The 14,170-nt window shown below is 39.9% G+C and overlaps 1 protein-coding gene across 1 annotated transcript; it reads left to right on the top strand.

Annotated features, from left to right (window-relative positions):
• The first annotated feature begins 3,094 nt into the window (after positions 1–3,094).
• On the top strand, positions 3,095–13,955 carry slc6a1b (solute carrier family 6 member 1b). Its single transcript, XM_012832645.3, has 15 exons — positions 3,095–3,700; positions 4,645–5,041; positions 5,346–5,477; positions 5,748–5,848; positions 6,106–6,215; positions 6,359–6,491; positions 6,767–6,901; positions 7,265–7,368; positions 7,694–7,818; positions 7,976–8,088; positions 8,338–8,469; positions 9,433–9,535; positions 10,801–10,901; positions 11,416–11,583; positions 11,948–13,955. The coding sequence occupies exons 2-15, from the start codon at positions 4,804–4,806 to the stop codon at positions 12,053–12,055; spliced, it is 1,803 nt and encodes a 600-aa protein (XP_012688099.1). The 5' UTR covers positions 3,095–3,700; positions 4,645–4,803; the 3' UTR covers positions 12,056–13,955.
• Positions 13,956–14,170: the final 215 nt, after the last annotated feature.

Raw genomic sequence — 14,170 nt, 5'->3', positions numbered from 1 at the left:
TATATCATGTGTATCTCTGTAGGAAAGGAAAGCCACATGATTATACATGAATGTGTACATTTACAGAGTTTAAATCTCATTGTTAATTTTTTTCTGTTTTGCAGTTCAAAAAGATTGCTTTTGAACTGTCCTCACTACAGTTCTATTCTGTTATTGGAATACTGGAATAGAGTGTTTATGTATTTACTATTGGCTCAAGATCCTGGCTAAACAATAAAATGTTTGTCCAAAAATATGCTTGAAAAACAGCACATTAAGCATATCAAGATGTATCATTCAACTGACCGTCAGAACTGTGCCTGTTCATCATGCCATATAACTTTGAATTAGATTCGTTAGTAAACTGCAGTGGTTAATGACCTCCATTTCATCCATCAAACACATCAAACCGTTTAAGAGTTGGCATCAATAATACATTATTCCGTGGCTTTATTACTGTACGTTTTTTAATTTTCACATTCTTTTTTCAATGCAAATTAATGGTTATATATATATTGTTGCCTGACACAACAGTTAAAGTTAAAAAGATCAAACTTTGGCGAACACTTTTTTGTTTTTGTTAAAGTGTAATGTCCACATGAGGAAATAAGCCTTTGTTCCTCACTGTTGTTTAACACCTCACTAACATTCCAGCTTTGCTCCATGAGACACCTGTTGGCTGAGCCTCCACATTCAGCCCAGAAACCCCACCCCCCAAACCCTCCATGCGTCCTACCCTCATAGCTCCTTTGCAGAAGTGGCCCTGAGTATCTTTGTTGATCACCCAGCAACCGACATGCCAGTCTGTCTCGAGCCTTTCAGTGGGAGCGGAAGCCCAGCACAGTGCAGCCTCTGGAGGGCTCGCAGCAGCGTACCTGACTGCCTTACCAATGAAGAGCGCCACATTCTGGGCCCTGGAGTGTCACACATAAATAGATCTGACACCGAGGCCTTGTTTTCCTAGCGCTGAAAAGAAGAAAGGGCTGATTCTGTCCAGCTTCACTCCCTTAGCTGTGTCATATTCCCATAGCCATGTGCTGCGCTGCTAATCCATGAAAACCAACAGAACTAAATTGCTGCATGCTGGCTTGTATTGGATAGATGATATTGTGCTCAGCGAAGCATACTATAAACAGAATTAGCTTCTGTGTGGAAAGGCTAGATCTTTTCTTATGTATTTGGTTCAGGGTTGTTTTGTTACTTTCTGTTTTCATTCAGGCAAAATGATTTAGGTTGCATGCTGGTCCCCTGTGAACATATACAAACAAGCAAGTTTACTTTGGAATAAAGAGGATGAATTAAATGGCTGTTTCTCATAGCTTTTGTGTTATGGAGCTGCTGTCAGTTATTTGTAGGAACTACATAATGGTGACCAACAAAATGTTACTTTTTGGAACGAGAAAATGGCTCCATTTTGATAGATTGTCTTACGACATATCTTTTAATGTGTGCATCATTCTGGTTGATTGACACAGGAACCTCTTCATATAGCTAAGAATAGAACAAACAAATGTTGGTCAAATCAGGTTTGCCAGAGGACATGTCTGTACTGCTTGGTGTTTCCAGTTGCAGGGCGCAGACATAGACGGCGTTGATGCTGCTGCATCCGTTTTCACCAGAACACAAGCTGGATATCAGGGGTTTGAGGGACTGGCTTATTACCACCTTATGCAATTATAGGGTTCAGTGCACAGTTGAGCAATCAAGTGTGCCACCAACCATTGCCAACACTCCAAACTCTCACCGCAGGTCTCCAAACGTGTGGCACGGCTGGCTCCCTCATCCCCACGGGGCAAATACCACAGATGGAAATCTAAATGCTAAATTTCATTTTGTATCATTAGTAGGTTAGCGCACCCCTCGTTGGTTCACCATCTGCCATTATCTGTGTATCTCCCTCCACCAAGTGCCTCCAGAGGCAGACAGAGAAAGAAAGTTAAGCAAACAAAAAAAAAAAACAATAGAATTTGTGTGGCAGCCTGTGCATCAGACAGATAGAGAGAGAGAGAGAGGCAAGACAATGAGATGAAGGGGGGAGAGTGGAGTGTGTGTGTGTGAGAGAGAGAGAGAGGGGAGTTCAATGGAGTCTGTAGGCATTGCATGGTAAGCCAAAAACTGAAATTAGGCCTGCTAGATGTGGGGTGTTAGGATGAATACCTAGCACCTATGAAATGGTTTCCTAAGTGTGTTATCAGTAGTGTCAACATCAGGATGGTCCATGCATCTCGCGGGTCCCATTCATAAATGATGAAGAAAGATGAGTGTCTCTTTATGCCTCGTGTGTGGGCATGAGCATACCAAAGATAGATTGCATTTAATGCATTCCTAATGTTCTGTGGATGTGGACCAGCAACATAACTAACCAGCATGATGCCATTTCAGCTGATGTCATCTTCCATTAAGCTTCAGTGCTAGTTTGCATTTAAGTCATCAAAGCCTAATGTACAGACCTATGAGTCCCTAATCTTCCAGTGTTGGACTATTAATTTATGGCAATATGGGAGTAAAAGTCTGCATTAAATGTGATAATTTGGGTCCCTCCACAGGGGTATTTTATTTCTGGAAACAGAGCGCTAAGAAGATTTAAGGCAGTTTAGTCAATTTATCTCACACTCCCAGACTCTACTTATTGACTGGTTTCCTTATCACATTTTGCCAGCAACCAGCGTACGATTGGCATCAGCCGTGCATCTGCCACCTCGGAAGTGTTGGTTTCGCTAGATGAAACGAGTTGACGGGTTTTTCCCAAAACATATTCTCTGCAGTCTGTTGTTTCGCTCCACACAGTTTTGGCAGAGTGGTCGGGATGAGCTAGGAAAGAGAATGGGAAGGAGTGGAGATTTTTGAGGAAGGGTAGGCTACTCGTAAAAAACAGACCAACTCGTAGGAAACATAATCACATGGCAACATAATAAAACTGACTAAATAGTTTACAATAAAATAATAAACCGTCCTCAAAACCGTTTAAATCGTTTCATTGTGAGATATATGTAGCATATGTTGTACTGAATGCTTTTCACACGAAATTGCGCTATGTGTGAAAAAACAGGTCCATGTCTTTTTACTTGTGTAGTGTAAATCGACTTAGTAAATCTGAACGCGAAGTCCACTACATACACGACGTTTTGCATTCCTATGCTATCTAGGATAGGTTGAGGTCAGTGGGCTAACTTTCTTCACGCAGTCACGCAAACTAAATGTTAAGTCATAAAACATCAAATTACGTATCAGCATACCGTGAGTGGCCAATTTGAATTGGTGAGAGGAGGAAAAAAAAAAATACACGAAATTCTGAAGAAAAAAAAAAACCAGAAACCATATAAAGCCTTGAGTCAAGAAGATGCTCCAGTCTCAGACCCGCTGCGATCTCAGTGGTGGAAATGTTGAACATGGGGAGGGTCGACTTTCAGATGACATTGACGAAATGTAGATGAGAGCGGAGACTCGTGCTACATGTAACATCTCGGGTTGCTGATGTTAGACGGTGGTACAAGGCGAAACTGCCTGTCGACTCGTTTCCCTCTCTGCCTTCAGCACCACAAGTTTGGACAGCACCATTCATCGAGACATTTGAACACCTTTCCCCCTGGATAGGCGAATTGTTCTCAAGTTTAATGGAGACGTTCCTCTTTTGTTTGCATCAGTGATATTTTTTTGTGTCCAACTTCTTCAAGAACCAACGGATATTCCCGTCCCGAAATCTCAGTAGAGCGGTCTTGCTGTAAGTACAATTCTTTATTGAAACGAATAAATAACTTTAAGATTCGTGTTTGATTCTGACCGCCACACTAACTGTAGGCTATCGTTTGCATGTCAATTTTGTGGAATAGTTTACTGACCAAATGAATGGATTTGGACATTTGCGTGAAAATCATTTATGAGTCAGATGCATGCAGAACTCTTTCATTGGCTAAAAAGACAGAACGTGTAAAATAATTGACAGCAGTCTTGGGTCTGTTTTTACTCGTTATCTCAAAACAACAAAAGTGTTCAGTTAAAAGATGAGCTCAGTTTGATGCGCAGAGCGTTGCGCTCTCGGCACCAGCGACTCGGCTATGTCAGCATTCAGTGAATGCCACTTTTCGCATGTATGAAAATGTATGTACAATATCACCTTATTTAAAACTGTCTTCATAATTTAATGTCTAGTATGATATTTAATAATATATTTTAGTGGGTAAAAAATGTCGTGTTGTACAGAAACACGTAGCACAGGTGAAATAAAGGGCTAACTGCAATGTGAATTAAAAATTCAGAATGTATTCTACTCTAACTTTCTACGTGTTCCAGTTGTGCATCTTACCCAATGCTAGTTACCAGATAGCCTACTTTTAAATGAACAAAACATGCTATTATTATTTAACTCATTACTTTCTGTGTTTTTGCTCTTTAAATGAGAGAAATTCAAATACACTGGCATCATCTTACAATTGTCAGTATTTTTTCTGAGAGCAAATGGATGTTTTGTTCTGTGAACTAAACGGACAGATCATGGTCGCATCTAATGGTTTTTAGAAGCGCATCCTCGGAGCGCTCTTCTGCCTCCGACGTAATGTATTTTCTTCCCATGCTCCGCATAGGTGTAAAGTAGCGCCGGTGACAGTTTGATATTTATTAGCACACATGCTAAAATCTAACAATAATATATCTGCTGTATCGTTTCAGATTAACGTCTACTTCATCTGGAAAGTTGTAAGCACCTCTCCTGATTTCCGGCACCATACCCAGTTTCAAGCTTGAGTAAGGACCGCGAAACTGCTGTCTACGTGGACTGGTGCTGAATTCTCCCGTCCGCCGGCCAGGACCTCTGCAAAAGCCAGAGACATGGCGACTAACGGTACAAAAGCAACCGATGGACATGTGTTAACAGAACTCAACGAGGAGCCGACATCCAATGATAAACCCAAAACCTTGGTTGTGAAAGTTCAACCGACGAAATCGGATATCCCCGAAAGAGAAACGTGGAAAGGGAAATTTGACTTTCTTCTATCTTGTGTTGGGTATGCAATCGGACTTGGCAATGTCTGGAGATTTCCATATCTTTGTGGAAAAAACGGTGGAGGTAAACAAAACTTGTTGGATTCTCCCCTGCTCTAAAACAAACGGAGTCTCAAACTGGACTCGTCAAAGGCTGCATTGTTCTGGTGGTTAATTTAAATAATCTCATTGGCTCGACTGTAGTTTCCCCCATCTGAGGTCGCACAGGAATCTGCGCGCATTTCCTCCCCGACACCGTTCATTTGCAGCGCAATGAAAGTGTTGTTATAGTTCACTGTTTATATCATAACCTACATGGTAGCTTGCTGTGGGTTGAAATGTTTCTTTGCCACTCATACATACTTTTTTACCATTTAATTCCTATTCAGGGGCCTTCTTGATTCCTTACTTTTTGACCCTCATATTTGCTGGAATGCCATTGTTTCTGCTCGAAACTGCCCTCGGTCAGTACACATCCGTTGGCGGACTTGGAGTGTGGAAACTCGCTCCAATGTTCAAAGGTAAACATGCAAATTTACTCCAAATATAGGCTACGCAGCGTGGAAATTGTTGTGAAGGTCTCTTTCAAAACGCTGCTAATCCTCTAAAGCTACGGTTTGCGAAATTAGTCACGGATTATGTGCAGGTTTACTGTCATGAGGTTCACTATCCCCAAATTCATTAAAATGGTTATTTGATGCACCATGTAAATTGGAAAGCGCGGAACGTTTGTAAATTACGTATTGGTCAGTTTCTACTAAGTAAATATTTTCCTGCTTCCGCCTTCTCAGGTATTGGTTGGGCAGCCGCTCTCCTCTCCTTCTATCTAAACATTTATTACATTGTCATCATCTCTTGGGCCATTTACTATCTCTTTAACTCGTTCACTGCTGTGAGTATGTCTTTGCATATTTTCTCCCAAACTACATATACACTGTACCATTATGTTGTAACTTCAAACATATCCCAGAACTGAAACATAAATGCATACCTCTCTCTCTCTCACGCACGCACAAAAACACACACACAGACAGACAGACAGACAGACAGGCACGTACAGAGAGAGAGAGAGAGAGAATCATATGAAGACAAAATTCTAATGAAAAGGAGAGTAACACAAATATTTTGCTATATTTTGCTAAATGACAGGACCTACCATGGGCGTCATGTGATAATCCCTGGAACACAGACAAATGTTTTTCAAACTACAGCTTGGTCAACACCACCAACTTGACAAGTGCTGTGGTGGAGTTTTGGGAGTAAGAGAAATATTTGTATTTGTTTAACATTACAATACATTTATAAAGCAAGGTTGGCGAAAGTGCAGTGACAACATGCCAAAACTTAAGTGTGTCTAATGCTTTGGCACAGCAACAGTGATTCTTTGTGTTTGCTCCACTAGACGGAATGTACATGAGCTTACGGACGGACTGGACCAGCCAGGAACGGTCCGTGCGCCGTTGGCAATAACACTGGCTATCGCCTGGGTACTCGTCTACTTCTGTATCTGGAAAGGTGTAGGGTGGACTGGCAAGGTAGGAGCCAAGTCTTACACTCTAAGGAACATTGATTGTTTATAAGTTGACGCAAAACTGCTATATTTACCATCTTTCCCCAGCAAAAGAAAACTGTTTTATGACATAATTGCACTCTATGCCATATTGTGTTGTTAACCCCAACCTCAATGATCACATTTCACAGACTTTGAACAATGGCAAATAACTATTCTGTCAGCTCCTGTGTGACTTTAAGGTGATCTCTCAATCCCTGGTTGTTACAGCAGCGTAAAGTTATTGATTCTACCTCCCAGGTGGTGTACTTCTCAGCAACGTACCCCTACTTCATGCTCTTTATTCTGTTCTTCCGTGGAGTCACTCTGCCTGGAGCAATAGACGGCATCTTGTTCTACATCACCCCGGAGTTCAGCAAGCTGAAGGAGTCTGAGGTGCAGTATTTATGGGGGGCGACAGTGGTACAGTGGTAGAGAAGTCGTTTAGTAATCAGAAGGTTGCTAGTTCGATTCCCTGTCGAAGCGTCCTTGAGCAAGACACTGAACCCCTAATTGCTCCTGATGTGCAGTGTGCCATCAGTGTAAATGTAAAAATGTAAAATGTGTATACATTGTAAGTCACACATATGTAAGTCGCTTTGGATAAAAGCGTCTGCTAAATGACTAAAATGTAAATGTAAATGTAAAAATATCGCTCCCAAAACAGATGTGGCCGATAGTTGTTTGGATCACAGGTTGTGAGAATGTCAGCCCATGGTACCTAATCTTTTTCAAATCTCTCTTCCTGATTTTTGTCAGGTGTGGCTGGACGCTGCAACCCAGATTTTCTTCTCGTATGGATTAGGACTGGGGTCACTTATTGCCCTTGGGAGCTACAACCCTTTCCACAACAATGTTTACAAGTAGGCAGCAATTGTAAGATTTAATCACAGGCATTTAGACTCCTATTAGTATAATGTCTTTAAGCCTGGCCTGGTTAAATGGTGCAATCAAACGTACCCATATTCAGTTTGCAGCTGTGGCTTTTTAATCATAGAACCCTGTCAGTCTCTCTAAGTCATTTATGGGTCAGTAATATAGGTGTTTGGTGCCATGCAATTTTATACATATGCAGTTTCAACTATCTGGACAATCAGTCAAACCATGTGCCTTCCACTGTTAGCACCTAAGGAATCAATACTCCATTCAGCAGTAGTGAGTCCATTCTTCTTTTCTTATGATCCACAGAGATTCTATTATCGTCTGCTGCATCAACTCCTTCACCAGCATGTTTGCCGGCTTTGTCATCTTCTCCATCGTGGGTTTCATGGCCTACATAACAAAGCGGCCTATCGCAGAAGTAGCTGCATCAGGTACTTGCAAACAGATAAGGTTATGTTTTATTTGGAGAAAGAAAGAATATTGCATTTCGAAAGATTCCTTACGTTTCCAATTAGTAATGAGCACGTTTCAAATCATGTCTAAAATGTACAGTAAGCAGCACCAAACTCTTGCTTTTGTATTTTTCAGGTCCAGGGTTGGCCTTCTTGGCCTACCCACAGGCAGTGACACAGCTGCCTGTTTCACCACTGTGGGCTATTCTGTTCTTCTCAATGTTGCTTATGCTTGGAATTGACAGTCAGGTAAAAACAAAAAAAAAATGATTTTGTCATGACCCTTTGATAGACCTATTTATTGCGTCAACTTGTATTCAATGTCAATAACCTTGGTGTATTTCGACGATGACAGGGGCGAGTTCTTTAGTTCCGGAGTGTGCTCAGTGCTCTGTTCAGCGAAGCTGCTCTGTTGCTCGTGATACGGATCTTTATTCAGATACCCAAAAAAGGTGACCTTATATGACCCACTTGCTAAAGTTCATGTTTTCTCTTTAGTTTTGCACAGTGGAGGGGTTCGTCACGGCTTTGGTGGATGAATTCCCCCATGTTCTGAGGAAAAGAAGAGAGATTTTCATTGCCGGCGTCTGCTTGGTGTCTTATGTGATTGGCCTCTCCAATATCACACAGGTAACAGGCTCAGAATAACCGCCCACATTCCTGTAGCTATATGTGGTCCTATCACAGTCCTCTTGATGATTGCATAATACATTTATGTCATGTACAGCCATGTTCACTAAAGCACATATTTGCAGATGACCTTAAAATGACTCCAATATATCATATTTCAAAATGTATTGAGTGGGGGCCCTGTAACCGTGAAGCTCTTAAAGATTCTCTTGAGTTGTGTGTCTTTGACTGCTACTGACTCTGGCAGTGTCATGAGTTCCACTTATGCAATCACATGACTCCTGATTTGAGTTGAGTAGTTATCATTTTGGATAAGAAATGTGACTGAGCATGCAAAAGGTAGCAGTAATCGTAAAAACCTTGTTGGTGGGGAGACCTCTTAAATACAGTGGTTCCAGATGACTCCCATTGCTCATATGAAACATCCAGTGACAAAAAAAATGAATAACATCATTTGTAAATTCTGTAGTAACATAAAAAAAAGTGGTGTGATATCACTCCTTTATCCTTCATAAGGTAACGCATACTCCATCACAATGGTCATGCATTTACAGAGCGATGGGTATCTTACAGGAACAGTTGAAGAAAACTGGTCCATTTATCCAACTTTATCCAGCCCCATACTACAATCTTTCAGGTTATAAAACAATTTCCTTGACCACCACTTGCTGCACCGTGTGTCACCTTACAGTCGAGGTTAAAACATGTTGGCCACCATTTGCACTGTATGTGTTGCACTCTGTGTTTCGACAACAATATGTGTCCCCATTTGTGTGAGTCCCTCACAGCTCACCTCACCCCGTGTGTGTGATTTCATGTTCACCTGGAATTTACAGGCTTGTCTATTATTTGACTTCACATTTCACTGAAGGCTATGTGTGAATGAGCAAAGGCAGAGACGGGCATGTTTGTCTACTGCTGGGTGATAATAATCTGATCTGACTTGTTTTTTTCTTTCTCCAGGGTGGCCTGTACGTGTTTAAACTCTTCGACTACTACTCTGCTAGTGGGATGTGCCTCCTGTTCCTGGTGTTCTTTGAGTGTGTCTCCATATCATGGTTCTATGGTGAGTTCACCTTCAAATCAGCAACCTTCTTGGGGACTGGAGTCAGTCTTCCTGAGGTGCTCTTTATATTGGAATGTGCTTACCTAGTTTTGGGTATGAACATGAAATTGATACTTTTACATTTACATGTATTCGTTGAGCAGACACTTTGATCTAAAGCGACGTAAAGTACAGTACCGTAAAGATATACATTTTCATCAAGTATCATGTGTTCCCTGGGTATCGAAACCATGGTTTTGGTCTTGTTAGCGCCTTGCTTGGGTAATTGGGTAACACTTTGCCTTAACCCACTATCCATAGGGCATTATAAATGCAAAAATACATAAAGTTTTCATAATGCCTCATAATTATTGACACAACCATTTATAAAAAGTAATGACTGCGCCTTATAAAGCGTTACGATATAATAGTATAAGCCCTTATAGCTTGAAGTATCAGAATGCATAATAAAGCTTCTTTCACCTTTTGATAATGGCACTGATGACATATTTGCCCTATGTCAAATGCTCTTTACATTTAGTCATTTAGCAGACGCTTTTATCCAAAGCGACTTACATATGTGCGACTTACAATGTATACACATTTTACATTTTACACTGATGGCACACTGCACATCAGGAGCAATTAGGGGTTCAGTGTTTTGCTCAAGGACACTTCGACAGGGAATCGAACTAGCAACCTTCTGATTACTAACCGACTTCTCTACCTCCTGTACCACTGTCTTTAGTCACCAAGTGCTCTCTAGGGACCCATATTTGACTCCATACAAGTTTTTATAATAATAGTTGGGTAAGGCTTTTACTACTATATAATAACACTTTATGAGTACAGTCAAGTCTAGTTACAAATAGTTAGATATACTTATGAGTCACTATGATGCATTATGAACTCTTTATAAGCATTTATAAATGTGTACTGGGTTAAAGTAAAGTGTTAACAAAGATTGCCTATAACCTTGATTTTATAGGCTTTTGTGAGGAAAATACATATCCCATTTAAAAATCAAATGACCTTGTAATTCATGGGAAATGTGCGCACTAGACCCCGTTCCTCACTTGGAGCCTCAATCTGTAGAATCTTAATTGTTATGCATGACAGGCTTGATTATGCAAAACAGCTGAATGACTCTTATTTGCATTTATCAGAGGTGCCAGTCCTCAGACGTTTTTACCAGCAGTAATCTGGGGTTAAGTGCGCATCACCTCCCGATATTTACATAATGTATCAAATGCAAGATGTTCATTTGCATGTTTTCCGTGTGGCAGGTGTGGATAAGTTCTATGACAACATACAGGAGATGATTGGATACAGGCCTTGCCTTTGGTGGAAGTTGTGTTGGGTGGTCTTCACCCCTCTCATTGTTGCTGTAAGTACTGTTATAAGTGAGATACATATGAGACTGGCTGATATTCCTTGATACGTGTGATACCACATCTTGCCAACCATTCAGCAAAACATTACTTTGCCCATCAGTTTCCCTTCTGTTTGTCCTGGCAATGACTGCTTTGCACTTCGCTCAAATACATGTAAAACAGTCAAATTGGCAGGTTGAATATTTGACTACCTCTTGATAGTTAGCAAGTGTTAGCAGGCTACTTCAAAATGCAATACATTACCTAGCAACAGCTGGTACCAACAACGTCCTGCTGTTTGGTTTAGCAATGCAGATAATCTAACAAATAACCTCTTGTTTAATTTGGCATTATGGCAAAATATACTGTGTAGCAGAGGAAAATACTGTCATTATTTAGACCATTTTGCGGTTTGACTGGAACCAGTGAAGTTCTTCAAAGATTCGACATAACAGTGTGATATTACTGTCTCCGTCTGTCTCTCAGATGTTTTGTAAATGATGTCTCTCTTCATGGTCTTTGTTGTAGGGCGTGTTCCTCTTCAGCGCGGTTCAGATGGTTCCTCTCACCATGGGGGATTACGTGTTCCCTAAATGGGGCCAGGGTGTGGGCTGGTGCATGGCCCTGTCCTCCATGCTCCTCATCCCTGGGTACATGGGATACATGTTCCTCACACTCAAGGGCTCGTACAAAGAGGTCAGTACTGCTGAGTGCGCTACAGACAACAGAGTGTTGGTGACAGTCAGAGTTTCTACCAGTTTGTTTGAAGATCAACTGTTTTAAATCAATTCGGCTCATGACACATAAATCAGTAGATGTGAACCAGTATTCATACATTTGTTTGGATAGGTAGTTGTGATACTTGTGAATCAATCAGAATACGACACAGGAGTATCACTGACTGAGGATTGCATTAAACTACACAAATCGTTTTTGTGGTGACTTCTTTTCCTTGGAAACAGAGTTTAGGTTATTAAGATAGTAGTTACATTGAGGACTAATTGATCATCTAGAAAATGATGACTGATTATGTTTTCTTTGATGTTGGCGTTTTCCACAGCGCCTTCGGATGATGCTTAAGCCAACGGTTTTAGCGAAAGCCCAGGAGAATGGACCAGAGCAGCAGGCTGAGACCCCCAACCCTGCCAATGAGGAAGCTTACATCTAAACTCCCATTCCACAGGCCTGCAACATTCAGGCACAAACACGTAATCATGGTTGAACACAGCCAAGGACTTCCATGTCTAAAATATAATCACCTACCTCCTAGGGAAAAATGTGACCAACCTGATTACATTTTTATTTTTTTTTCATTTGTAAAAAGACAAACTACCAAGCAACGTTCTAGTGATAGTTTGTACATCATATGCAAAATGTTAGTCTTTCTAAAATGTTACATAGTAACCAGAGAACTACTGTAAATTGAAAAATTATGTGAATTGGAGGCCCAATGTGATTCAACACTACTGTGCTAATTTTAGAGATTTACATGTAATTAATCTATTAAATATTGTAAAAAGAACAAATTTAGAATAGAATCAGATTGTATTTGATTGTATTTGATTGAAATACAGAAAAGTAAAGGGGAAGTTACAGGGCACATAAATGCAATGCCGTGATTGCATAATGGAATTGTTTTTGACCAATTGAAGCAATGACCATTACGGGAGTGTGCAAAAGGCAAGGCCAAATCTCATGATGTATGTATACTTCTATGTAGCCTGACTATCAGTCTTTTCCAAGACCCTGTGGTTTACAGACCTTTTTTCAGTAACTCTAAGGGTGTCCCTCAAAAAGCACAAGGCCAGTATGCTAGTTTACTACCTGCCACGAAAGCAATTCAGTATTATGTCAGACTGTTACAATTTTATCTTTGTTTTTTAAAGACAAATATGACTTTGTATGTTTTTTAGATTCATTTTAGGATGTTTTCTATGTAAGAGTGAAAAGGACCAAAACCATCCTCATACAGTGGGAAAAAGACAAGTACCACCTAGATTTGGAATAAAAAAGTTAGTCATGCTATGTGTCATTGCAAAGCACAGGGTACAAGGTCTTACCACATACGCATTTTTGTCAGTGTCCATTTTGAAACAGTTATTTGCTTAATACATTGGTATGCCACTCCTCAGGAACAAAAGGTGGAAGTGACCAAATTTTTTCCTGAAATTTGGAAGGCATGAGAAGGCCTTGAGCCAACAAACAAATTGAGTAGAAATAAGAGAGAAGCCATAGTCTGTTTACATGACTGTGCAGGTTAACAACGTCCGTTTACAGAGGGTACCTTAAAGATGAACCAGCAAATTTTTGCCAACAAGGACCGGCCAACATGTTTTTTGAGTTTTTGTTTCTTTTATTCTTTTTTTAGGAAATGGAGTTGTTTGGCAATAAATATAGTTATAATATATTCAGATAGAGACGACTATATATGTAGGCTTAAATGAGAGTTTACTGCTTGTTTCCCTATTTCCTAACTTCACCAGATAAAAGCACAAAGCTTTAATTCCACAAGGTATTGAGATTGCATTTCAACAAGGAATATGTTAGTTTGCTTCTGCGGCAGCTACACATGATGACAGGGATCTGGATCAATTAGTAATTATGCTCTCTGCAAAGATATCTAACTAAAATGTGCAATCGATGATGTTCGGTGATTTTGTATAAAGATACCATACTGCAGTTTTCTCTCTGAACAAAAATGTTGTAAAACTGTACTGTGCAAAAGATGTAACTGTGAATGTTTGTTTGACCTATGATGTTTTTGTCTAAATGTTGAAGAATCTTATCGTTATTATTTGCTGTTTTCTGCAATAATACAATGATCTCAGAAACTAAAGCACATGAAATGTAAAAATAATGACAGTAATAATAACAGTATAATAAATAAAAATATAGATACTATGTCTAGTCAAAGAATATTGTTTTGTATATTTCTAACTGTTTCATGGGCCTACTGTAAAATATTATATGTAAAAAATATAATACATGTCTTTAGATGGTGTTCTATACAAAGCATGATTGCCATATATGTTATCTGAAAAAAATAAAGAATTATAGATTATAATGTGCTTTCTCTGATACGTGAACATTTAATTAATCATTGTTGTTTTATAATGGCATCTTAAGCATTTGGTTAGACTTTTGAATACCTAGCTACATTTTTGATTAGCTCCCTATGCCTATCTAAATACTAGAACTACAAACATTTTAATTTCTTCAACTTAAGCAATGATTACATAGACACTCCATGTCACATAAATGCATTGGTGTGCTGCTCACAATT

Source organism: Clupea harengus, chromosome 5 (assembly GCF_900700415.2).
Source record: "Clupea harengus chromosome 5, Ch_v2.0.2, whole genome shotgun sequence".
In the NCBI taxonomy this organism is placed as follows: domain Eukaryota; kingdom Metazoa; phylum Chordata; class Actinopteri; order Clupeiformes; family Clupeidae; genus Clupea; species Clupea harengus.
This window is presented reverse-complemented; position numbering and strand designations above follow the sequence as displayed.